The following is a 27,994-nucleotide window of genomic DNA, read 5'->3' on the forward strand; positions in this document are numbered from 1 at the left end:
TTCTGGTTTTGTTTTACTCTGTGTGTGTGTGTGTAGTCATAATGCTATGATGTCCATAGTGTGACAGTTTATAGTGATGTCTAACCTCTTAATGCTGAGCACCAAGTGAGGCACCTGCAAGTACCATTTTTATAAGTCTTTTGCATGACTTGGCCAGGGTTTGAATCTGTGACCTCCCACATCCAAGGTAGATGCTCTAACAACTTATGCTACATGTGCGGTAATGTTTTATTGGCAGCAAGGAAATTAGGATGAACACTATGGTGTGTATGTGCTCTCATATCCATATTATAGGCCTAGGGTATATAGCGTTTCTTGCTTTGCTCTAACTTCTCCCTGTTCAGCTCTAACTTCTCCCTGTTCTGTCCAAAACAAGGTCTCTTCTCCCTAAAATTCAGGTCTAGCCTGACCCTTGGTGAACTTAAAATTCTTTAATCTACACTCAGACATCTTCTCAAAGATGACAAAAAGTTATAGTGATGCTTTTAATGCAAGGTATCAATATTTTACTAATGGAATAATAAACAAAAAACAAGTTATAGTCAAGAAATAAATATCCCTTTTTTCATCTTGTTTTGCTGTCAATCAACAAAAATGAAAAGCAGTGATTTTTGGGGTAATGTTGTTTATGATCTTTCAGAGGCCAGATGTCTTGAAAAATAAAGGTAATTTCTACAAAATAAACTTCATTAGAAAAAGATCTTGATTGACAATTTTCAACACAGTTACAAATTGAGTTTTTGGCCACTGTACACCCTATAAACATCCCACCCACCCACCTCCAGATTTTCTTAATAACCAGGAAGGATGGCAGCTCCTTTTCACTTTTTTTAGGCCACCTCAGTAACATACTCCCTCACTTATAGTTAAGTCTATATTTTGGCCCCCATTTTGCATGATTTATCAAGGCAGGCGTGTAACTGTATATATAATGGATATAAATTTATACAGTTGCATTTCAAAATGTCGGGTTAAGAAACAAATCGTATTAATGAGTTCCGTCTAAAATGTCTACTTTATTTAAGTACAGTTCATGCAGAAAGCCTGACAGCTGCAATAAACACTGAGAGGTATTTTCTTCTGCTGTCAAAATAATATCTACGTTTTTTTAATTACTATATTTGATATACTGTACTGTATACTTTATTATGATACAGTAAATCTCATCATAATAAATTTACACTGAAGATATTATAAATAGTGCCACATTCTTGTAAATGTACATTAGTAGCTCTTCCTTTTTTTTGCAGTGCATTCTCTATCTCCCAATACGGTCATTTTATTTAAAAGTACACACAAGATTCATTTTTATTTAAACCACAGAGAAAAGCGGAAATAAGATCTCAGGCATGCATTATGATAGTTCCATGAAAATCATTGTATTTCAGAGTTTACTAGCCGCTTATCTTCCTCAAGCTATAATGCAATCGTTAAATGTGTTTTATTTAAGTTCTGAACAAAATAAGGCCTGTGTGCCTACCAAGACAAGTTCAGAATTATGAATTTGGAACTCCCTTACTTGTATCAGACTAAAACTGTACATTTTTCACGCCATTTACCAAGTACTATATATCCCAGAATTCATTCAGATAATTTGATCCTTTTAATTAATTAATTACACTGATCAGGTTCACTATGGTAGTGCTAGTGTTCAAGTATTATGTGATACCCAATGAAAACAATGTTATTAATGTCAACAAGTGTATGAACAATTTATTGATCACACTCATCAATGAAAGAATAAGCATGAAAAGCTAAATTTATGTTGGAACTTTGAAGGGTTCTATGCCCAACCATGATAGATAAAGTAAAAGGAAAAATAATACTAATACTAGTCTATGCTCCATGTCAACTGGTAAAACTCCTCTGCAAAAAAGCAAATTGAGTAAGAACAGTTCTGCTTTATTTGGTTCTATCATTTGGAACTCCTCATACATGCCAACCCCTGGCAAGGAAAAAGTGTAATCCAAGTGGACAAAAAGAGTAATCCAAGCAGAAAAAAGAGTAATCCACATTTAACATGATAAAAATTCAATGACCATACGTACAAAATAAATTTTTTATCCCTCTGGACTTTTAACATCAATTAACACCAGTAGAGCACTAAATGCTGGGTTACTGAGCCTGAATCTGAATTCAGTTTTACTTTTGTTAACAATGCTGAACAACCTCTGTGAACAATCTCTCACAGTCAGCATTAGAACGGTAAAGAACCAATATTCCTTTCATAACCTGACAAAGAAGAGGAAATTTATATCTTCCAGTTATTGGGTCTTTTATCTGGCAAATAAGATGAAACAATCACTCTGTCCCCATGAAGTACATTGTCAGGTAGAGTGCCAACTTGATACTTCAGGAGTTCTCCTTCTAATTTATCAGTAGCCTTTCCTGCAGCATGGTGCATCATATGACAGAGACAACCTGATATGAACAACGATGGAGACATTTTTCAAAATATAGTATGTAACTCCTTTATGAATTCCAGTCATCACTGATGCAGCATCAGCTGAAAACCCCATACAGTTCTGCCAACTTATGTTTATTCAAAGCATTATCAAGCAAATAAAACAAATGTTTTCTCCAGTGGAATCTACTGTTAATTCTGGTAATGAAAGAAGAGCACTCTGACTTTGCCCTTTACGTTGTCAAAGTCTCTTACACAGTCTGGGCACAACTTTTTGTCATCGTAATCACTACTCTTGTCTGTTGCAATACTAAACGGCCCAATTTTCACGGCTTCTGCTATTTTAAGGGAAGTATCTTCTGCTGAACACCTAACAATGTTCAATGATTTTGTTCTTGTACATGGATATTTTCTGCAATTTTGGAATCAGGACAAAGGACCAATGTAGTCTTCTACCACTAGGGGTAGTCCGTGTTCTTTTAAGAACTTGGTATATAATGCCTCTGCATTAAACTTTGTGTCCACAATTATGTTCTGCTGTGAAAAAGAAGCTACCTTAGTACTGGAGTTAGAAAAACGAACTAACTCAATGTTTCTTTGTTTTACCACCATGACCAATATTAAAATCCTTTCCACACAGCCTACAAGGGGCGTGAAGCTGCCCAAGAATGGAACGCTGCAATATGTAGTTCATGTATTCATCTCTGAATTCTAATTCACCTGCAAAATTATTTGAAAATAATTTTTACTCCAACACATGCATCAACTAGAATATATCCGACTTGACTTTTAGCGCCAAATACCTACAGACTGGTTCTGTACCAGTTATCAATTTGAACAAAGAATCTCTGAGCAAAGATTACAAGTTAAAAACTAGTCTGTTCTCTGCTCACTAACCCATACAGCTGCTATAAATAGAAACCGAGGTCAAAAGTTTGAAAGTAGAACCAGCCTATTTCTTGGAAATAGGGCAACTGCTATAAATAGAACACATTACTATTAGGAAAGGGCATGTAAGTCTACGAACAAGCATACTCTTATGTCGAAGTTACATAGAAGTCGTCCTTTGTAGAATACAGTCTTTGGGATTAATGGGATGTTAATTAAAATGAGAAAACAAATTATTAAATTACCAAAAACATGTAATCCGAATACAATTATGCGTGGATTTAATTTAGTGAAAAAAGTGTAATACTTATGCCAAAAGTGTAATGGTTGGAATGTACGACTCCCTACCTAAAGAAGCATCATCAATAACTTCTTGTCAATACAGAGGCAGTCCAAATGAAATCAAAAACTGGACACTTTCTTGTATATATGTATGTATATCTACTGTAAAAAAGCGTGTGTGTCTGCATACATGTGTGTGAGAGAGAGAGAGAGAAAGACTGCAATCATGCATGTTTGTGTGCATAATGCCATGCATGCCAAATCAACATTCTGTTGTTGGGTTTTTTTTGGTAATCTGTAATACCATTTTCTGTTTCCCTGCTGCATTTGATATATTTGAATATACACATGTAAATAACTGAGAGCCAGAAGAGAGATTAGTTTTTGTACTAACGGTGTCACCCTTAAAGAATAAAGATTTTGTTGTTGTTCTCGGGTTTAACGCCATTTTTCAACACAGGCTATACATGGTGCCCAGTATTAATGGTGGAGGAAGAACCTGGGCAATCCCTGGAAAGAACCACTGACCCACGAGAAGCTACCGGCAAGCTTTCTCACATCTCCACATTAGCCAAATCCGAGACTCTAACCCACGCAGACAGAGGTGAGATGGCAGTGATCTGTAATGGAAAGCGCTTTAGACCACTCGACCACTTGGGGCCCCAAAGAATTACAATTATCTCATTATGATACTGAATGCTCCTTGTATGGCTGAGAATTTCATTTAAACTCTTGATACTTACGTAGCTAGGCAAATCAACTGGAGCACCATGACTGACCAAAACTTTAACAATATCCAAGAAACCACCTTGGGCAGCAAAGAAAAGAGCACAAGTGCCAGTCTGTAATTACAAAAACAGTGATAATGATGATATATCTGAAAAATATTAGAAAAATAAAAATGAGAAGACTAAATGATTACATAAACAAAAGTGATAACAACCATGTCAAAATAAACAACAGTAAATTCAATTTACTTCAATGATTAAAATCAGTATCAAGGATAATTTTCCATTTTAAAAAATATGGTGAAAAAGATGAACCAATTTTTATGGATCAAAAGTCATAGCAATTGTACTTGTGTCATAAAATTTAAATTTATCAGCAATAAAGTTGAATCAGCTGTATGGAGTGTATCAGATTTTTAAAAGGAAACAAAAACTTGAGTACAAAGTTCTAAGATTACAATAACTATTACAGAATTGTATGTAATATCTATTCAATGTACTATATAGTGTGACCCCGCTATAACACGGTAGTTGGGAGCCATAGAACCCAAGCACGTTATAGACCAAACCATGTTATAAGCAACCAGGTCAGTTAGCTGAAGGAAATTATGCATGTACCCCAAAACAAACTGAGGGGAGGGGGTGTAGGTAATAAATGTGGGCTGTAAAATGCGTGCTTCATCGGCACAGTTACCATCTTAGATCGATGCATATTAAATGAGAAATATACCTGCAGTGAAAACAGAGAAGACATATGTAATAGTTTACTTTATTTATAGAACCACGAATTGGTACATAGATGTGAATAAAGTTCATATATACATGTCTAATGTATATCATGAATAGTATCAACACCGTGTACTCACCCGCAAACCTCATCATATACTTTGAATCGACAATACAAGTGATTCCATCGAAAATATGCACACACACAGCTTTAAAATATTCACTAATTTTGTCACAGGTCATATTGGTCTGAATTCAGTGGAAAAATATAGCACAATCACGTAACGAATGACAAAGCATATTTACTTTTCAATATGTCCCAAGTCGGTAAAAGTTAGTTTGCGTTTTAAGCAGCCGTTGGTAGCGTTCGTAAGCATAAACTTTTTCCCTACAAAAAGAAAACTTTCACGGCATAGTTAACGTGTTCCAGTCCCGTTGGAAAATGCAAAAATCCATCAGATTCCATCACTTTTATTAAAGTTTGGTATTGACTTCCTTTGATGAAAAGTTCTTTGTTTTTATTGAAAGATTGTAGTAGGCTTTCTTTGGTTAAAGGTGCATGCACTATTGAAGTCACTGCTAAAGATTCAGCTTTGGAGAACCAAACAAATGCCCATTTCCTATTGTGCCAGCAACATCAAATAATTGTATTGCATGATTGAGACTGATTTTTTCCCCCCATTTGCTGAGTACGTTTTCATAACAATCGGTGCTTCAAAGGTAATCTGTTTCCTTTGAAATTTCAGAAAACTATTTTATCTGGGTACACTTTTAAAAAGGAATTGGCTGTTGTTTGGACTATTCTAGTTACTGTCCATCCATGCTTATTGAATAAACCAATAAGTAAGAAGTAGTTTTATTTTTTTTATTGTTTAATAATTTTTTATTAATTTGTGGTAGCAGCATGATGCTGCCTTCCACGAATGCGTCTGAAAATTAACAATGGGTCAACGGACGATAGAGGTGCAGGTGTTCCGGTTTGACGACAAAAAATTACAGAAAATGTGAGTGTTCTGAATGATTTAATTCTGAGTGAAAAGAAGAGGAATTTTACTTACCATCCACATACAAATGTCAGTCTTTGTAAATATATTAATTACTAGCGAGCGGCCGAAATACCGATGAAAGATAGATTACGAGACAATGCCTCATCCGGTTAATCTCCGTTACCAGAAATGTCAACAACAAAAAAGCAGATATTTCACAACATATAGAACTCATGCTAGATGTCAAGATAAGCAGATTATAATATAACAATACACTGTTTAGATGGTTTGTCAATATGGACAAAGAATTTGTTTTTTGTAACAATATATAAATTTCAGTGCATTTTATATCCAGTTTAAGGTTTCCTTTCATGGGGCCGGCCTCTGTATTTCTGCACTCCAAACCAATGGTTGTATATAAAAGTTTAAACAGCCAACAACGTCGCCAACAAAAAATATCGCCACATGGTATGTTTTGTCGCCAATAAGGAAAAACAATCCAAATTTGCAACATTGGTAAAGACCTACGCGATCCCAGAATCAACTTTATATGCTTTATTTTTCATACTTTTAAGAAGAAAAAACTACTTTTTCGTGTACAAGAAAAATACATACAAAATTTCAGGAGCCACGCCATGATCGTCTTGTATTATTCATACATGATCTCTTCCCCAAAATTTATAATAATGTGTTTACAGTTTTTTTTGTAATTTTAATAAAGAATTTTTTTGTGTGCATGAAAAATACACTTATATGAAATTTTGGGAGCCACACCATGACCGCGCTATAGCGGGGTCACACTGTACCAGGTATATCTCACTTATTAATTCTGACCAGTACAATTATAAATTCTGACAAGTACAATTATGTCATGAAACTTCTCAAGGGGAGAACCAGTAAAAATGGACTCCAGGGTAAATTTCAGCTGCATGATGTATAACTTCATGCTTAGTAGTGTATATATTGTCTTATGATGGAGGTCACAACATTAGTAGTGTATATATTGCCTTATGATGGAGGTCACAACATTAGTAGTGTATATATTGTCTTATGATGGAGGTCACAACATTAGTAGTGAACATATTGTCTTATGATAGAGGTAACAACATTAGTAGTGTATATATTGTCTTATGATGGAGGTCACAACATTAATAGTGTATATATTGTCTTATGATGGAGGTCACAACATTAGTAGTGTATATATTGTCTTATGATGGAGGTCACAACATTAGTAGTGTATATATTGCCTTATGATGGAGGTCACAACATTAGTAGTGTATATATTGTCTTATGATGGAGGTCACAACATTAATAGTGTATATATTGTCTTATGATGGAGGTCACAACATTAGTAGTGTATATATTGTCTTATGATGGAGGTCACAGTAGTTTCTGTTATGACTTAGAGGGCTAAAACCATACACCCACCTGTGCATGACTGAGATATCTCAATCACCCCCCCACACACCTGTGACATGCTACAAACCTAGGCCTGTGATTGTATACACACACACACATTCTCAGACATTCCAATATCATAATTTTAAAGTTATTTCAAGCAATAATCTCTCACAAAACTGTACACACTAAGTCTATTGCATCCTGCATTCTACTTACCAGTCTCCTGGCACCTGGGTTAGCTCCTTGTTTCAGAAGTTCCTTCACACATTCCAGATGATTATTGGCTGCAGCAAGGATTAGTGGAGTTGTCCCCTCCTAGCAATGACAGAAGAAATGGGAAAATAAGAAAACAAGAAAAAAATGCCATTTTCGCATGTGAAACTCCTAAATGCAGTCAATACTCTATCATGCATATACATGCACATCTAGTTTTTTTAATCAAACTTTCTGTTTATATCACTGTGATTTTATAGGATGGAAGTAATGAACATCAATTAGACCTTATCCTTTCATCCAGCTTCTGGATTTATCTAACATTTTCAATGGACAGTTTTTGGTTGATCAAGGAGAGCTGACTGTGATTAGTTTCTTTCTTTGTAATTAAAATATGTTTATTGTCATCTGCTGACAGAGTGAAGGGACACAGAAATGACCTCTGTCTGTTTAGATCTGTTCATCCATATTTTATTAGATCTAAACCAAATTTGCTCTGAGGGTTTATCTCAAAAGCAAACCTGTTAAGTTCAATGATGAACACATTTTGCACATAATCTTCAAGTTATGGGCCCTGGTTGTCCAAATAGTGGGTGTTGCAAATGCTAACACTTGTATACCTTTAGCTCTCTCATTTATGATTAGATCGGAACCAACTATGCCTTGCTAAGGCTCACATGATTTGGATGACCATCAACAACTATTTCTTTGATTTATGGCTTTTGATCATCTGAGCAAAGGCACTGCTAAATGTTGTAAACACTCTAGCATACATTATTTTTTAATTTAAAATAAGCCTGCAGCAAAAATCCATCTCAACAAGAGCTATCACACTAGAATTGGATGATGAACATAGTTATTCCCCTTGATGGACTAAGTATACCCCAATGACATATACATACTCAGTTTCAATTTGATTTCAATTATGTTGACAATGAAAATATATCTTAACATTTTAAGTGAGTTCAAAGATCGCATTTTTAAAAAGTTATCATCCTTGATTGATTCAGAATAGGCCTTCCACTGACTTTTGAATAGCCTAGCATCCACATTTTGGACAATCTTATTTGGACTGTATCTTATTAAGTTGTTGCCCTTGACTGGTTTAAAGATTTTTAAAAAAATTGAAAAGCATATATTTTTGTTTTCAATCATACTAGCTATGCTTCATATTTAGCAAGATTACATTGAGTTGAACCTAAAATAATTTACCATAGTTTACTGAGTGATTGAACCAGTACAACACCCAGTTCTCAGTCAACAAATCTTTCATCGAAGACTGCGGGGAGTTATGTCCATGTTACATGCTAATCACAACCGCTTGTGGTTGTAAACTTGTCAAATGGAGTCTTTTTCTCCCTCAGACATTACCCGTCAAATATCAGATTAAAAAATAAATAATTTTTAAAGTAAAAATTCATCATACCTTAATAATCAGAATAGTATAAAAACTAAAACAAAATGAAGGGTCACATCCAACAAAACAAAGCTAAGGCTGGACATACACAAATTTTGATATTTTCAGAAAATGAAACACTGGATCATGATAGCATATTGTTGCCATGGACCATGAAGTTGTCATGGATACCATTTTCTCATATATTACATGCCCCAATACAAACTGTGTCAACCTGGATCTGTAATCATATGGTAAACCAGCAAAGTAGGATCTACGCTGTTTTTCTACTAGTCACTTCAATGAAACATCATGAACCTAAGTGAAATGACCTTGACCTTTTTCCTACTGCAGTCATGACAGAAATGTTTATTTTAGGCAAGTGATAATTTGTAGTATTGGACAAATGGGTTATTTCAGAGATTTTTTCCCTCAACCCATATAACATGTCATCACCGATGGCACCATAAGCAAATGTTTTTCCATCAAAAATTGGCCAGAAGATTAAAAGTGAAAGTGTGTGTATTTCACTACATCTGAAACATTAATGTTTCTTTTTAATGCCCATTATTTCTGGGGTGGGAGGGTCTATTTTCTGCTGATCATTCTGGAAACTTTCCATAAACACTTACCAATTAGGTAAATATCAGTACTATTACCTCAGAATCTTTACAGAGCTAAAGTTTTCCAAGTTGGACCAGAAAGATATGTGGATGTTCTAGTTGATTATGAGACCTACTCTGCCAGTGCATAATGCGATGGTAGATCGACCGTATATACTTGCATATATGCCAAATAATTTAGGAAAACTAAAAGCCTGGAAGAAGTGGGGTCAGCTTATCCGCAGGCATAGGTCTATACTTGAAAATGTTTAAGTATTTTGTGGACTACCATAATGGCTGTAAATCTTTGGACATGAATAAATTATTATTTTCTTCCATATCCCACAACTTATATGCATATTAAAACAAAATTCAATTTCAATTATGATTTCTCTAACATGTTATTAAGACTTCATAATTCACAGTCTACTTTTAGTTTACCCAGGAGACCCAGCTGTTCTATAATGTACAATACTTACACAGTTCAAATCTTGCTTAGGTTCACTTAAATCCTTGTTTATTCCAAAAAATATTTTATAAAGATTTTGTTTCATTCATTGTTTTCACCAAATTGCATTCTTCCAGATCACATTCAGCTAGATGTTTATAGCTGTTTCATTTACGTTGATCCATATACTCAGGAGTTTCTCATTTTCAATGATATAAGCAATCCTACAAATTGAGGTAATCTTTTCATAAGGTACACACATTTAATTGTGCAAGGCATATAACCAGCATCTATTCACATAACAGTTACATGTTTATGAAAGATTCGTAATAATAAATTATAAAATTCCAAATATAGATCTGCTAAGTTCATCATCAATATATTTTAGTTTTGTGTTCTGGCTGAACAAAATCATAATTTACACGCATTAGAATGCTGTTTTTTTTAGTGTCTCCTTTGTTTATCATTGGTGGATTTATATTGTGTTCCTACAGCAATCCAGGTCAATTAATAATTAAAATCCTGAAACTGGCAAGGGAATTTTGTTGGGCTGCTATATCAGTACTTTGATGTGTGATTGCCATTCATTCCACAATATTAGCATGAATACCGTAGAAGGTGTAATTTTTATGGTATTACAATAATTTCTGAAGCATTTTAAGTTTTGTGCAGTGTTGTCTATGACTCGAATCCAATGGATGTACTTCATTCAGTGCAAGTTCAAACCTTCAATGTACATGTATATGCAGTGGTGCCATTATATAGGGATAACAGGCCAAATTTAAAATTTCATCTCAGGTTCATAAATATGGTATTTTTGTGAAAGGCAAAGCATCAGAAATCACAAATTGGCAAGCAAAATATAATCTTTTTCATGTTTTTTGCTCATAATAAATGCAAACAACTTATTTTCTGCCAGCAAAAAATATAATTTTCTTTTTTCCAGATAGTGAGCATTTTTTGCACAGTGTATATAATATATTTTTGTTGTTGTTGTTATAGGGTTTAACACCATTTTTCAGCACAAGATAGGCTATACATGGCAATCAGTATTAATGGTAGAGGATGAACCCGGGAAAACCCCGGAAAGAACCACTGACCCACGAGAAGCTACCGGCAAGCTTTCTCACCTTTCTCACATATCAACATTGGCCAAGCCCAAGACTCGAACCCACGCAGACAGAGGTGAGATGGCTGTGATCCATGTTGGAGAGCGCTTTAGACCACTCGGCCACTCGGGGCCAGTATATAATATATACAAATCAGGTAATGTTTTTTTTTCTTCAAGCAGTCACTAGTGCATATAACCAGACTGTTCTGGAGGCATAATTTACAAATGTATGTGGTCTTGAGTAATATTTTTAGAAATATGCCTCGGTCAATCTATTATTTTCAGTTTTAATTATACAGCTTTTGCAATTATGAGTGCATGTCCAATCTAAAAGCCAAATTATGTGAAATGCATGTCTTTATTAATGTTTTGGTCATGTGAAAGTGAAAAACAAAAGGGACAGGTAACATCGACTTCCTTACCTTTCAAATTCATCTAAAAAGACAATGTAACAAGACAATCCATACATTTGTTTCTTATAAATGCCGATCTGTACAAGAAATATTTTTCAGACTAATTCATAAAAACATATTGTTTTTATGATTGCAGGTTTACAATAAGTATCTATTTTTCTCTACTATTTCCTATGAAAAGTTCAATACAGTATTGTATATACTTTTCATTTTTTTATTTTTTCTGTTTTATTGCATAGTTGTACCGTGCTGTCATTTTTGTCTGGCAAACAATATTAACTTTTTTTTTAAACAGGGTAAAATAAAGCTATAATCACATAAAAATGAAGATGATTGTGCAGGGGGATGAATGATACAACAATATGTGCTGTAAGTAGCCGAAACAAAACAAAAAAATACCTTAAACAACACACAAAATAACAGATGGGGGCGTAATCTTCTAACAGAAACCAATCACAACTCATCTGCAGAAGATACACGTAAAATATTTTATTCCTCTTTTTACTACTACATTAATTTCATACAAAAATGTATGCAGCAAGTTTGATACTCTATTTTAGCAATAAAAACATACTGATCTGGCAGCAACAATCTTTATATTCAATGAGACTTTTATAATTGCTACCACAGGAGTCTGGCATTTTATCAATAAAGTACCTTACAATAAAGCACCTTATCTGCAAATAAATATATGTACATTTATAGTACAGATAAGGTGATATCATGTTGTCACAAACAGTCAATCTCCACCACCCCTCAAAATCACAAAAAATGTCATGTGCCAAGGAAATTAAAATAATTTTCACCAACTACATACAGTGTGTTACTGTACAACTAAATAAAACTGAATAAATAGACTTAATGCTAGACAGAGATATCTGGGACTTTCAGATCTGAATGTCTTGAACATCATATAATTTATGCAAAAACAAGAAAATGCAAGCAAGCAAACTATAACTGTTGGTGTAAAATGTTCATCCTTTGTTGGAAAAAAAAATCTGAAAATCTTTGATTGCAAACTAACTATCACTGACAGGAAGGGAGGTGCTACTCTTGGAATCATGTCAATATCCCCATATTAAATTTTTTAATATTTTTTAATGGTGTTGACAACATAGCTGCCAATCCCAGAGTACAAAATTACTGTCAGACTGCTTCTGGCAAAAATACTCGTTTTCAGGAACAAATACTGATTTTTGAAACTTTATTGCACATGTAACTATTTACAATGTCTACAACAATCAGTAGAGTAGTACAATAACTTAGTTATTTAATGTGTTGCATTCTTGCACCTTCTGAACAGACACCATGTTCCATTCAGAATATGCAAGAATGCAACACACTCACACTCAGACACAAGCTGTTTATAGAAGCCTTTCCCTCACCTTGTTTTTTTTCAGTCATTATTGATTCCAATGTACCATCTTTCACTGGTGATCTGAATACTGTGTGATTTTTTTACTGTTTTCATTCTAGCAAATGAGTAATCCTTTATGATTTTACTGTTTGGAAAAAATAAATCACCAGCAACACTAACAACTGGAAGATGAAAGTTCATTTCTAAAAGAAATTAAGTAAAACAAACATCCAATCAAATTACATCAAGGTTTTCTCTGGTATTTATAAACACTGTAAGTTCAAGCTGTGCTGTTGTTGATGAAGCAGCAAGCTGATGTTTATTAGCTTTTTATGCTGTTTTATGTCATGCCGAATAGCAAAATCACAATTACACAATTTGCAAAGAGTTTTCTCCTTTACTAGATGGTTTCACAAATCTAAATATGTTGGTATAATTGTCCTTCCAGTTCTGTTTTCTTTTCTTAGCTGGAGAAAATTCTTAATCTTCTGCTTTCCTTTTTAACAGGACTAGAAGGTGAATATTATGAAGATGAGATACAATGAATGCGGCAAGGGCTTTGAGCAATCCAATATAGTGGTTAAAGACTGGTATGGTGGCCTTGATTTCAAATGAAACAATCATATAAAAGAACTCTAAATCCCAGTATATACGTGATACATTTACTCTCAGAATGGAACCATGTGCCTGTTCTAAACAGAAAATTGCAAGGAAATTTTTTTAAAAATATTTTTATTTAAAAAACCAATTTTTAACAAGAAAAACATACAACTGTAACGAGGTCCAAAATACAGGACAAAGACGGGAAAAACGGGACACTTGGCAGCTATGTAACAATAGCTACTGCTTTGATTTCTGTAGAACATCCACTGAAGTCAAGTCTATCTTAGGGACAGGCCCATTAGGTTTCGTAAAATTGGGAAAGAGGGATTAGGATCCTTTTCAAAAAGCTTAAAAAATATCTTACTCTGATTTGTTGGAGGGAAAAAGCCTTTACCCATACTTTCCTTTACTAAAACCTTTCTTTATCTGAAATGAAAAAAATACCCCTATCTGAAAGAAATCCCACTCTTTGTTCTCTGTCCCAAATTAATTGGCCAATACTGTATATATGCAGTAAGCCTTATTGTATCAAACCTAGCTAAAGGTTGTATAAAACATGCTGATGCTGACAGTGTGTACAATCATTACTGATTGTGTACAGTCATTGCTGCTTGTGTAGTAGTCATTACTGCTTGAGTACAGTCATTATTGCTTGTGTACAGTTATTACTGCCTAACTACTGGTTCATATTTCAGAGTAAATTCAAAGTTTCTATTGTGTTCCCCACCACAAAGCTTTATTGCAAAGCAAGCTTTGAGGGAATTTGGTGGCCCACTGTGACATGCAGAGAAGTAAAAAATTGTGAGACCTTTACGTCTTGCAGCTGTAATAAATATGGTGGTTTGTGCAATAAATATGGTATATCTTAAATAAACTTTTGAAGTAAATATGTTATATCTTACCCAGCTTTTCTGTTGTAAATATGGTAGATCTTTTACGCAGCAGATATGATATATTTGACCTGTGTATTACCTAAATAAAGTAATGTCTTAGCTTTAAGTCAACATGGTACATCTTGCCTGCTTTTACGTAAATATAGTATATCTTACCTGCTTTTGCAGTAAAAATACCGTATAACTTGCATGTATTGAAGTAAATAGTGTTTAACTTACCTACTTTTTCAGTTAATACTGTATATCTGACCTTCTTTTGGCAAATGAAATAAACAACTGAACTCCAGTGATACTTTGTCACGATAAATGAAATAAACAACTGAACTCCAGTGATACTTTGTCACGATAAATGAAATAAACAACTGAACTCCAGTGATACTTTGTCATGATAGATATTAATTACAGTCTGACTCTACATCCCCGTTTGTTTATACCCCCCTACCGATTTCAAAAACGAGAACGTTTAATGAGATAAAAAGTGCACAGAACTAAGTCAACTGAATCATTGATTTATAATTTCTAACCTGCCTGTGACCAGAATGGCACAAATGCTGGCATCCTTTGCACCATTTCATGCTTAACGGACTTTCCATACCAACATGGCACCATATTACGTACACTATAGGCTAGTTTATTCCATCAGACAACATAATGATGTAGTTCATCCTGTTCGGCAAATGCTGAATAATTGCGTAAATTACATAACATTGAGAGTTTAGAATTATATCCCTTTGCATACATGAACATAGAAATTAAACCGCTTGTTAAATCCACATTAAAAGCGTAGCTGTCATTTTCTTTGCTTGATTCAACAGTGTAAATATCGGAAGCAGACGACTTATGTACATCTGTAGTCGTGATACACCCCTTTGCTGAAGATGGACTTGTCCAGAAACTGGAAATGGATCCGAGCATGTCCGTCTATTGCACTGAAAACTTCCGTTAAGCATGAAATGCGCATAAGATGACAGTGTTAGGGCCACTCTGCTCAGAATCAGGTTAGAAACTACAAATCAATGAATGAATTGACTAAGTTCCTTGCACTTTTATCACATTAAAGGTTTCCATTATTTAAATCGGTAGAGGGGTACAAACAAATGGGTTTGTATTATCAGACTATAGAATTATTTAATGCAATCCCATATTTATTAAATATATTAAAGGTTCCATAAATTTGTCTGATACCATTTTATACCTTATCTTTACAGTCTACATGAACTTTGCCAGAGTCTATGACTTTCTTCAACTGTTCTAGATTCCCCTGCAGTGCTGCAAGGTGGAGCTGCTGATCAGATGGTGTCTCTTTCTGCAAAAACAAAAACAAACTGCAAAGTTGTGCTATATGTATTAGCGTTTAATATGTTTTAATGATAATTTAGAGAGAGAGCCAGATTTTTAAAAAAATAATTCAAAATGGTAAACTCTTGTGGAATTATTCCATAAATGCCATATCATGTTCCCCTGACACTTATGACACAGCATCTGCAAAGCCGCATAATAAACTACACTGGCCAAGGTCAAGCACTTTCTGTATAATCACTTTAACAAGTTTCACAAAACAGTGCAAGCACATAAAAGTTCCAAACCTTATAAACTTTAAAACCTAATAAACAATGGAACCTTTCTTTTCAGTGTGATGAAAATCAAATCAAATCATCTACATATGCATTTAAACATGCCTACCAAATTTAATTTACCTATAATTAATATAATTAATGAGTTGCTCAAGTGAGACAAATAAAGATGTCCAGGACAACCAGAATGGCTGCATTAAAATCTGTCTTTAATGTTTTAGAGAAGTCTGATCAATTAAACTGCATCAATAATTTATAGTGGTGAAAAACAAATATGACAAAGGTTAACTCCTGTCAAACTTGTCTTGGAAGACCAGTCTTTCCACTGTTACAAGTCTATACTCTTAAAATAAGTAACAAAATGCAGTGAAAAGCAACAAGCTTTTGTAAAATTCAATAAATAATTTATTTCCCAAGAATACAGATTCGTGAAAAGGAAAAAAAGAACTTATGGTATTGTAAATTAACTCCCAAAATAATCATAGAAGAGATGCAAGTCCAAAAAATTTAAAGTTCTTAATAAATTTTTGTAGAAATCCAAATGAAGTCCAATGCTGTAGGTGGTGATGTGCCTTTGGTGGACTGTACTGTGTTGTTGTACCAACAGTCTTTTGTTGAGACACAGTAATATATTTCGAGGTTTAAATTCATTATAAAATTCAAGTCTCTATTTGCAAGAATGTTATCAGAGCACTTTTGTATTTCCGCAAAAATAATCACTGAATTAAATAATTTGGAGAAATAAATTCCAGCCCAAATGAACTGCTGGGCACAACAATAATACAAATTGATTCTGCTAGATCTTAAGCACAAATGAATAATCTTTCCAGTGACAAGATTATATAGTCCTCTACTTGACTTCAGGTATCAATCAACATTTTCTAAATAGAAAACATTACTTAATGGAAAATAACCTTCTACAAAGTTCTTAATGTTCACAAATTAAAATGCTAGTTATTATTATAAAGTCTGTTATTAAAATTATAATATATAACCTGGACACTATCAGGTCCACCAGGTAAATTATAGGGAAATTCCAATAATCTAGACCCAGACCCAAATAAACATATTTTACTTCTATTAATAATAATCCTGATATTAAACCCATTCATATAGAGATTATTTTAGTTATGTAGTAGTTATTTGTATAATTTTTTTTTAAATCAATAATTCAGGTCAAGTAGAAAATAAACTTGATTTTGGACAAGGTTAAGTCCAATATACAATGTTACATTACAATAGCATATAATGAAATTTTAAAAATTACCAAAAAAACTAACAAATAATGCTAATTAAATATACATAACACAACCAATAAAATATGGTCTCACACAAAATGTCTCTGGATGATGATCAATGAGATAATATAACCAATAATAATCTGATCCCAGTTTTCACTACAATTCTCAATAATTTTCCCGTCATTTAGATGTTACATTATCTTATGATATCACTGACAATACCAGAATTTTTGTGAGCACTAGATACAATAAAAAGTATTAACAAGAACTCTTTAATTTAAAAAGTATTCACCTGGGTATCAATTTACTCTTGAACAACTGAGTTGATTAATTTTTTTCACAAATAAAGGAAGACAAATTTCAGGCATATACAGGATACTATGACTGTATATTAGTTCTTAAAGCCTGTCTAATGTTCAGAGAAAAACTCATAAGTTTGAACCAAGCATTACGAAATATATTAAAAACTTCATTTTGAGGAAGTTTAACCTGTTAAGCGCAAGCAGGTCTTAGGTCTCAACAGACAGGTGGTCTCCCAAGAGTGACCTTTCAAATTGTGATGCTGACCAATTATACACGTAAAAAAATAAATGATTTAAAGCAGGATAAAAAATCACAAGCAAGTCAAATCTGAGAATAATGTGTTTCTTCAAGCATGAATCAACTTGCCTTCTGCAAATTGACCATGGTGCTGATCCAGGAATGAAAATGGTTGTCATCAGAAGGCATTAGAACTTGCCTACACATATTCAATAATACGTAAAAGATGTGTATTTTCTAAGAGCAAGTATGTATATATGCATGTCTTTATTACTTAAAGCACCTCAGCACAATAATGACTATGTGGTGGCAATAAAAAGTAAAGTTTTAATAATTAACAATGAAGAATTGCACATAAACTTAAAAAATAGAAACCCTTCCAAAATAAATGTAAACATGAGGTACAATAATGGGTAAAAGATATAAAAGTCCATAACATAGAGGGTCAAGGTCTGGTATTTAAACCATATTCCCTTTAAAAGTCCATAACATATAGGGTCAAAATCTGGTATATAAACCATATTCCCTTTAAAAGTCCATAACATATAGGGTCAAAATCTGGTATATAAACCATATTCCCTTTAAAAGTCCAAGAGGTTCTCTGGGTATATCATCATAAAGTTCTCACATTATAAAAGACGCTTCTGTCTCATGGAGTGGAAATCGAAACAGCATTCTACTGTCAATATACACTGACTGGGAATGTACTATCGTGAAGGTTCATGTCAATATACACTGACTGGGAATGTACTATTGTGAAGGTTCATGTCAATATACACTGACTGGGAATGTACTATCGTGAAGGTTCATCCCACAAGAGACATGTATGAGCCTGGCACACCTGCCCCACAGCCAGTGCCAACTCACTGATGCTAGACATGATAGCTGGGGTATAGCATAGTATAGCTCTGCACAACATTATATAACCTGCAACTTGCCATCAATAAAATTCATCTTGCATCTACTCAATGGTCTGCTTGCATCTGGTCAGCTTATGTCTGATTAAGCAGGATTAAGAGGTGATCCTACTTACTACTGACAAAGTCACACAAATGGTGTCCAGCATTTTTTTTTTGGCATTCACAAACTACTCAAAAATTGCAATAATATTTTTAAAAAACTTTAGATCTGGACTAAACGTATGGAGGATAATACTTAAAGAAATGCTTAGGGGTCAAATGTTGCTCATAGTGACTTAATTTTGCACTGCAATATAGATGTTCTCAAAATGCATCTATACACAACTTTTGTATGATCATAGACTGTCTAGTGTAAAATGTATAGATCTGACGGATAAGATGATGAGGGAAAAAAAACCAGGTTACAGTAACATAGTTTAGTATTAGACTTGAATGGGATACCAGATAATATAAGAGGATGGGGGTAACACAAAATGTATTGAAATAAGTTTTCTCTGCCTATACCTATCAACTTCCCTACGTATATATAACTGGTATTCAACAAGAAAATTTTATTGCTAAAATGCAGCTTTCATATGAATTTTATGATCAGCTGTTGGTTTGTTTGTTTTTATCACATAGATCATTTTTGTTTCCTTTATGCACCTCTTGTCGTTTTCAATACTGCATCATATACTGTATCAAGATAAAATGCTCACATGATCATACTAGTGTCTCTTCCAAATCATCGACATTGTAATTTGTACATGTATGTAGCACAGTGCTGTGACTATTTGAATAGGACTATTCTGCTTCATAATTTGTACATGTACATAGCATAGTGTTGTAACTATTTGAATAGGACTATTCTACCTCATAATTTGTACATGTAGCACAGTGTTGTGACTATTTGAATAGGACTATTCTACATCATAATTTGTACATGTACGTAGCACAGTGTTGTGACTATTTGAATAGGACTATTCTACATCATAATTTGTATGTGTATGTAGCACAGTGTTGTGACTATTTGAATAGGACTATTCTACATAATAATTTCTAAATGTATGCAGCACAGTGTTGTGACTATTTGAATAGGACTATTCTACATCATAATTTGTACATGTATGTAGCACAGTGCTGTGACTATTTGAATAGGACTATTCTACATCGTTTTGTCACACATACTGGACCATTTTGAAGGCAGGATGGGAAGTGAAAACATTATCTACAGCTAAAGTTAAATGGAAATTACATATGTATCTAAAGAAGATGTAAATTTGATTCCTTCTTGATAACTGAAGAAAAACTGACATTATTTCATTATTTTTATACCATTATTTCATTATTATACCAATATTTCATTATTATTATGCCATTTTTGAAAGAAAACTGAACTGAAAGTGCAACACTAGTCCAAGCTAAATTTACCCAGAAATATTACCTTATAAATATTACATCATGAATATTTTCTGTATTGTGTAAACGACTTTTGTGGATTTATACCTGCACAATATTGCAGAATATAACTGAATAGAGACAATTTTTCAGGATTTCATTCCTTGTGTTTATTCTAGTTTTTTTTAAATTGTTTTCATTCACTATTCAATTGCAGGACTGCATGATAAATGTAATCAATTTGCAATGTGCATAAGTTAATTTTATGCAATGAATAGCTTTCAAAACCCTATTCTCTCTATTTTGATTATTGTTTTTGCTTATTCATGTTTTTTCTCTCATTTTGGTTCATTCTTTTGTCTTTTCACAATTTTGAGTGTCTACTGTTTCATTTTATTTTGCAGAGTTACTAATTTTTTGAAAATTTACTCTCTCATTGTGATATAGATCTAATCAACAGCCAATAGCATCTGAAGTAATTTATCATACTGTACTTGGTCTTATGTCACGTGTTTAGGCTCAAATAAACAGTAACACAAGAAAGAGTAAAAACAACAAGCTTTTAAAAATTTAACAAATTATTTGTTTCCTTGCAAAAATACTGCAAAAATGGGGAAAATACTAACTTACGGTTTTTAGAATCAAATAAAAAAATAATCCTGGAATGATCCACGATTAATTTTAGAAGTCCTAGTAATAAAATGTTCTTATGATTTCAAGTTTTGAGTCCTGACGAAGAATCTAAGACGGAAGGTGATGACATATGCTGTATCCTGTTCAATGCTGTTGTCTACAGTTCCTTGTAGAAACACAAGAAATAATCCAGTGTTTGAAATAATGAAATTTCTTTGTCCAAGAATTTTGTATAAGCATATATATATTTCCAGGAAAAAAGAATTAATCATTTAGAATCCAAATAATTCAAATAAACAGTAAAATGTAATTCCCAAAATGACACAACAAAAGAGACACCTTTACGTCCTAGTGTTTAGAAGCCCAACTGAGATTATTTCTCTAAAACTATGGTTTAAAACCTGAATACTGCACAAAACAGATGCCTGGATGAGGGTCACATGTCATGCTTACATCACGTACTCAAAACATGGCCCTGATGAAAACCAATCAATTTATTCTAAGAATAAGGTCTAAGGTCAGCTTTATGTGTTTACGATTGAATCAGTCAATGTCAAATTATTTTCTGAAAAATTTCCAAATCATGTAAACAAGATTATATTATAATAGCATGTAAAATAAAAATAAATTTTTCAAGCTGATAAACAAGCAATCAAATTTAAAACAATATGAATTAAATCAGATATACGTAACATTGGTAACACTTATCTGTGGGATAAAAGTTATATTTAACACATGACCTAGCCATGGGTTACTAGAATTTAGATAAATGGAAAGATCCAATACGAATGCCACTGTCATACAATAAGGTCTTGTAAATAGAAACCAAATTCCTAAACAGACTGATCAAGTCTAGTAAGAAAGTCTTCTTTTATTCACTGAATTAAGTCATACACTGATATATTAGTCTTAATATTTCTTTCAGTATTTCCAGAAATGTGTTCAAATAAAATATCCTGCATCCAGAATTAAGTGTGAAGTACATCTATCGTGAGATCAGTCAGTCATCCCTCAATGGGACTGATGAGATCAGTCGAAGAAGAGTCACTCAAAGGGACTGATGAGATCAGTCAAAGAAGAGTTGCTCAAAGGGACTGATGAAATCAGTCAAAGAAGAGTCGCTCAAAGGGACTAATGAAATCAGTCAAAGAAGAGTCGCTCAAATGGACTGACGAGATCAGTCAAAGAAGAGTTGCTCAAAGGGACTAATGAAATCAGTCAAAGAAGAGTCGCTCAAATGGACTGATGAGATCAGTCAAAGAAGAGTCGCTCAAAGGGACTGATGAGATCAGTCAAAGAAGAGTCACTCAAATGGACTGATGAGATCAGTCAAAGAAGAGTCGCTCAAAGGGACTGATGAGATGAGTCAAAGAAGAGTTGCTCAAAGGGACTGATGAAATCAGTCAAAGAAGAGTCACTCAAAGGGACTAATGAGATTAGTCAAAGAAGAGTCGCTCAAATGGACTGATGAGATCAGTCAAAGAAGAGTCGCTCAAAGGGACTGATAAGATCAGTCAAAGAAGAGTCGCTCAAAGGGACTAATGAGATTAGTCAAAGAAGAGTCGCTCAAAGGGACTGATGAGATCAGTCAAAGAAGAGTCACTCAAAGGGACTGATACTCTAATAGGTGTAAAGAATATCTAAGAATTAAGATAACACCATTTCATCCTCTTAACTGCTGGACATTGAAACCATCTCTAATATTCTTCAGCAATAACAAGATTTCATACTAGCTGAAGTGGTGGACATATTGGATGTCAGATTGGCTCCATTTCATTTAGGACAAAGTAGACATCATCAGAAGTTCTTGGCAAAAAGCTCATGTCACAAGGAGCTTCCATTCTGGGGAGTAGTGACATCATGATTTCAAGACAGCCCAGCCATTATGGCAGCCACATTTTAATTAGGACCCACTAGGTATCAAAAGTCTATTCATAAAAATCCCATGCTCATATAGCCTGCCATTTGTGTGAAATAGAGATAATTATACTTTCAAGATAGCCACCATGGTGGCCATATTGAGGGCTAGTCCTTATAATTTAAAACCAACCAGATGCCAGCAGAATTTTTTTCAAGATGGCTGCTCTTTGGTTGCCATAATAGATGTCAGATCAGCAATATTTTCATTCAAGACCAACTGGACATCACAAGAAGTCTTTTAGTGAAAACCTCATATAAATATGTCTTTCTTTTCAGAAGGAATTGTGATCAAATTTTTTAATTGGCTGCCATTACAGCAATATTGGATGTATGAATATAATGTAAAATTTATATCCTGAACTGAGCCTTTTCTGTAAGAATAAAAGGTAACCCAAGACTACCTACTTTAATTTGCATTACTTGGGCTATATTTGTATTTGTTTTTTATAACACAACAACTCTAATAGGTTACTGAGTGTTGAGGTACCTTGCCTAGGACAGCATCATGATTGGCGACCTGACAAATCTGATGGTACCCTTCTGGCTGTACACATAGAACCTTTGATCATGTGGCACTTATAAGAGTAAAGAACATGTATGAAGAGTCTGACTTGTAGACATGGACTGACACATGTCCCAATGATTTCTCTAATGTCCTAACATGTGTGAGAATTTTGAAACATACAATCAAATTTATAACAGGAAACATGCAAAGTTAAGCCATCATTCTTCCGATATTTGCAGGCAAAAGTATAAAGAGCTGAAGCCTTCTTTCAAATCCACTGATATTTTTACACACATACCCACCCCAACCTCCCATTAGCCATCGCCATATTATATAAAAGCAGTAAGAAAATAAGCAATGGTGGAGGACCTATACAAATTCAATTAAAAAAAGATTTCAATATACCAACAGCAGATAGCTCAAGTATGAATAACATTTACTTGCAAAAAAATCTGTCTATTCTGATTCAGAAGTTTTTGAGATCTCCATAACAACATATAGTTTCATATTACATGTTTTTGTGTTAATACAATAATAATACAGTCCATTCTACACTTTAGCTAATTGACAGTTAATAGAGTCTAATCATACTACTGTGATAAAACCACAATGAAAGTGGTATGGTCAGACACACAATTCCTTTGGGCATTTTCATAGTGTCAAGTTAAATCAGCTATGTCAATATATATCATAAAACCCTGTGAGAGACAGATGCACCACATTCAGAACATAACAGATGAAAGTAAAGATTATACTTTTAGAATGTACATTTACTCGTCTTATTTAAAGCTCTGCATAGCTTTAGGTATATTTGCAAAAATCGCAAACGAAACACAACTAGGTTGATAACTTCAATAAAATGGCCACACTGATAAAATATTTTTGTTCTTTAAGTTAGCAATTAAACAATGTTCTTTTAAGCTGTCTGCCATTGGGTTGAATCAAACCTAAATATATGTATGTTAGCCCTGTCCTATTAAGATATGGCTTACATATTATAATCAATGAATAGCACCTACCTGGAGTTCCAGTTCCTCTAAAATCTTCCCGATATACTAAGAAAAGTAAAAATACCTGTTTTTTTTTATCTAATGTATAACATTTCACATCATTATGTTATACACTGACAGACAGCAGTACCTCTGCTTAAAAGTGCACATAATATGTGTACATGTCTTTTCTTTGTTGAACTGTTAAGATCTCTACAGTTAGCTGTTCAAGAGAGATAATGTTATAAACATGCCATAATTTCTTTCCATTTTTTTTAATAGCCTGATTCTGGCAGACTGGGACAGCCATAAAGAATTCTGGGTAGTCTGACAGATTCAGACATCCTTAAGGGATTCAGGGTAGTTTGGCAAAAGATGGAGCAGCATCTGAAAAGCAACTCACCTTCCTTTCCATGTCCAAATTTTTGTTTTCCTACTAAGAACTTTAAACCATGCATCGACCAATAACACTAATCAGTAAAAGATACTCTTTTTAACACCCGAGACAGAAGGAGTACAGCATCTTATTAACTGAACACTGTGTTACCTGATGCATACCATCTTCCATTCTAACAATAACCAACATTTTCTAAGGGATACATAATCCTCTAAGCCAAATTATAGGAAAGAACAAAACAAAGTAAAATAATCTTACCAAAATGATTTGAAACATTACAAAAATACGCTGGAACAAAACCAAACTGAACTGTTACAAAACACATAAAAACACAACTGAAACAAAATTTATTTTGGGAAATGTTCTATTTAAAATTAAGGCAATATATGTTGCTTAAAGATAAAATTTACGTGAAAAATCAACATTATCTCTGCATTTAAAAGTACTATAATTATTTTCAAAATCCATAAACATGCACTGTCAGGACATGGTTCAGAAAGAAACTTATCAAAAATCTCTTTTACTTACATCCGTACCTAAACATTGATAATATATAAAAGTAACTGATATTAAGCTCTGTTCTGTATCTTTTACAGAAAGGTTTATTAGATGTTTATTTTTTTATACACCTAGCTGATAGCTTCTTGTATATTTAACTATTACATACTTATCTTACTTACACTAAAACCAGGTATCAGCAATTTTATTTTGCACACCCTTTTAAAATATTACTTGATCTTTCCAATAATGTGTTTTCATTATTTGTATCATAATGAATTCAGAATATCACTTAATTCAGTATTTTTTAAAAACATTTTGGTTTGTTCTGGTGTGTTTGGGTTCTTTAATGGCCCACTCCACTCTCCAAATGTGAAAAATTCTTTCTTGCAGCCTTTTCCAAAATCTCACATCTGCAATGTTAACCTTCATCATTCTTATTTGATGGAAAGCACAACTGAATCTTTCTGAATAATTTGTTCATTGAGTAAGTTTCAGAACACAAGTTCTTACCATTAAGAATTGGATAGTACTGGAAGAAGACTTTCTCCCTCTCTCTTCCAGTGTACATACCGTAAGTGATCAATGCAATCCACATAAATGAAACAGGATTGCTAACTCTGTAAAGTATGTAATTAATATACATCCAAACCTCAGTGATGATGAGCTGATTTGTGTACCCAGGCACCTTGCTTTCTCTCAGGTATACGAGGTCTGACAATTTCTATTATCGTCAAGCACTCCTCCGGTGACCTAGTGGTTAGAGCATCCATATCGGATGCAGAAAGTCGTGAGTTCGAACCTCTGCAGAGTCATACCAAATAGTTACAAAAATGGTCCTAATAGCTACCTCGCTTGACGCTTAGCATTAAGAGGTTAGTGCTAGGACTGGTCGGACTGGTGTCAGGATAATGTGACTGGATGGGACATTATGCTACATGTCTGCAGCATGATGCCTCTAGTGCTAGACATCACTATAAACTGTCACACTGCAGACATCGTATCGATATGACTGAAAAATTGTTAAATCTACGTTAAAAATCTAAGTCACACACACACACACACACACACACATATTGTTGTCAAACATTCCTTCCGACTTATCAAGTTCAATAAAGATTATTAATTTTAAAGATAAAGATTAAGATCCATGGTGACCTGGACCTCTGATATCCGGTTTATTATAGGACCTTTTTGTAAACAAACATGGGCTCCTCCCTCACCTTTATGTAGTAAAATTATGCCGTGGAATGCGCAGTGAATACCACACTACCTACATCCACCTCCCACCCCCAGCAGAAAACTCCAGCACATATGCATTAAACAAAATTCTGTCCAATAAAATATTTTTTCTAAATATCCTACCTTTAAAGACATATTGCCAGAGAAGTTGTGCCTATGCTTAGCTATCTATCTACAGTGCTTCAAAGGTGCACACACAAAACTAACGGAAACCTCCTTATCTCGACTGACAGATCATCATGATGTACTTTCCGGATGTGGAATTAACTCTCGTCCAAGTCCAATAGCGATAAGTCTGATTAGGGCTACCTCCCTTCGACTAACGCGTTGTCTCTTTAGAGAACCAATCAATCGATCAAACTAGACATTAGACAATAGATACATTTTTATTTTTACTCATGCATGTTTAAAAAAAGAATAAAAACAAGGACAAATCCATGTGCATATATACTAACTGAATTATGTAATTTATTGATGCAAATCTTTTGATATACTAAATATATTTGATATACCAAAAAATGCCAAACATCCTTTCTGCAAGTAAACCTGTCATCCAGGCCAAAACTCACCAAGGCTTGCAGATACAAGACGCTCGTACGCCCACCAGTCCACAACTTAAATACGCTTCGACAGTATGGGACCCACACTCCAAAACCAATGCAGCCAAACTATAAAGTGTCCAGAAGTGGGAAGCAAGATTTTGTCACGGTGACTATCGACGAACCAGTAACGTCATAACCATGTTGAAATACCTAGTATTATGGAGAGCCACAAGTACCCGGCGTAGATCAATTTTTTTTCCTGTATTTTTATATGGGCAACAATTAGTGGCTCCGATAACAATTAGCTGTTTCTAAAATGACGGTGATTACAATATTTCCCTATATTTTGATATCGATGTCAACTAGTCTCCTAATACAATTAGAGGCAGCGGCTTTGCTTAAAAAAAAAAAAAGTGTTTTAGGAGCCACTAATTGCATTAGGAGACAATAATTGCTGTAGGAGCCGCTAGTTGTAGTTGTTCTTGCGGCTTTTCATAATTATGGAACTTTCTTGACCTTATTGAATAATTGCAATAGGTGGGCGTCAACAACTATTTTCAACTAAACCACAATGTTCGTTTCACGAAAAATTAACAGGATTATATATCCGTAAATTGTACTTGCAACGAAATTGTGGCGATCGCATTGTAGAAGTTCATATTGCCAGAAATGTTTTAAATATTACATTAGTTAAACATGCATATGTTTGGTTTTTAAGTATATGATAGGATGGGTAATCAAAGTTGGTTTTTAAGTATTTGATAGGATGGGTAATCAAAGTTGGTTTTTAAGTATTTGATAGGATGGGTAATCAAAGTTGCTCCATAATCACATACTTTACAATTCTATAACTAAAATATTAGCGTATAAGAGTTGCAAAGTATGTGGCTATCATAGCAACTAATAAACGCAAAATGACAAGACATTGCTGTTCCATTTGATTTCCACACGTTTTGTTTGGAAGGGCAGGTGGTGTCTAAAGGAGCTGCAGCTCTCAAACGCATTTTCGTATTTTAAAACAAGGTTTAAAAATGTGCCATTTGTTTTAAAATCTGGTGATTGTCAATTTTTGCCCCTGCGAGTTTTCTTCTATGGAAAGACACAATCTTATGTCTAATTGATTGTACCTGTGACACCGAAATTGCGCTATTGAATTATTAACAAT

General features: G+C 33.9%; 1 protein-coding gene across 1 annotated transcript in view; it reads right to left on the reverse strand.

Moving 5' to 3' along the window:
- LOC149806320 (uncharacterized) overlaps nucleotides 1-26,525 on the reverse strand; it is a 43,385-nt gene extending 16,860 nt beyond the window's left edge. Inside the window, exons 1-4 of the mRNA XM_089972211.1 lie at nucleotides 26,411-26,525; nucleotides 15,647-15,757; nucleotides 7,632-7,730; nucleotides 4,318-4,416 (exon numbers count right to left, since the gene is read on the reverse strand). Of these exons, the coding sequence (XP_089828337.1) occupies nucleotides 4,318-4,416; nucleotides 7,632-7,730; nucleotides 15,647-15,757; nucleotides 26,411-26,422 (321 nt within the window). The 5' untranslated portion in view covers nucleotides 26,423-26,525. The remainder of the gene's footprint in view (nucleotides 1-4,317; nucleotides 4,417-7,631; nucleotides 7,731-15,646; nucleotides 15,758-26,410) is intronic.
- Between the last annotated feature and the right edge of the window lie 1,469 nt (nucleotides 26,526-27,994).

Source organism: Sinohyriopsis cumingii, chromosome 1 (assembly GCF_028554795.1).
Source record: "Sinohyriopsis cumingii isolate HCF-2022 chromosome 1, ASM2855479v2, whole genome shotgun sequence".
In the NCBI taxonomy this organism is placed as follows: Eukaryota; Metazoa; Mollusca; class Bivalvia; order Unionida; family Unionidae; genus Sinohyriopsis; species Sinohyriopsis cumingii.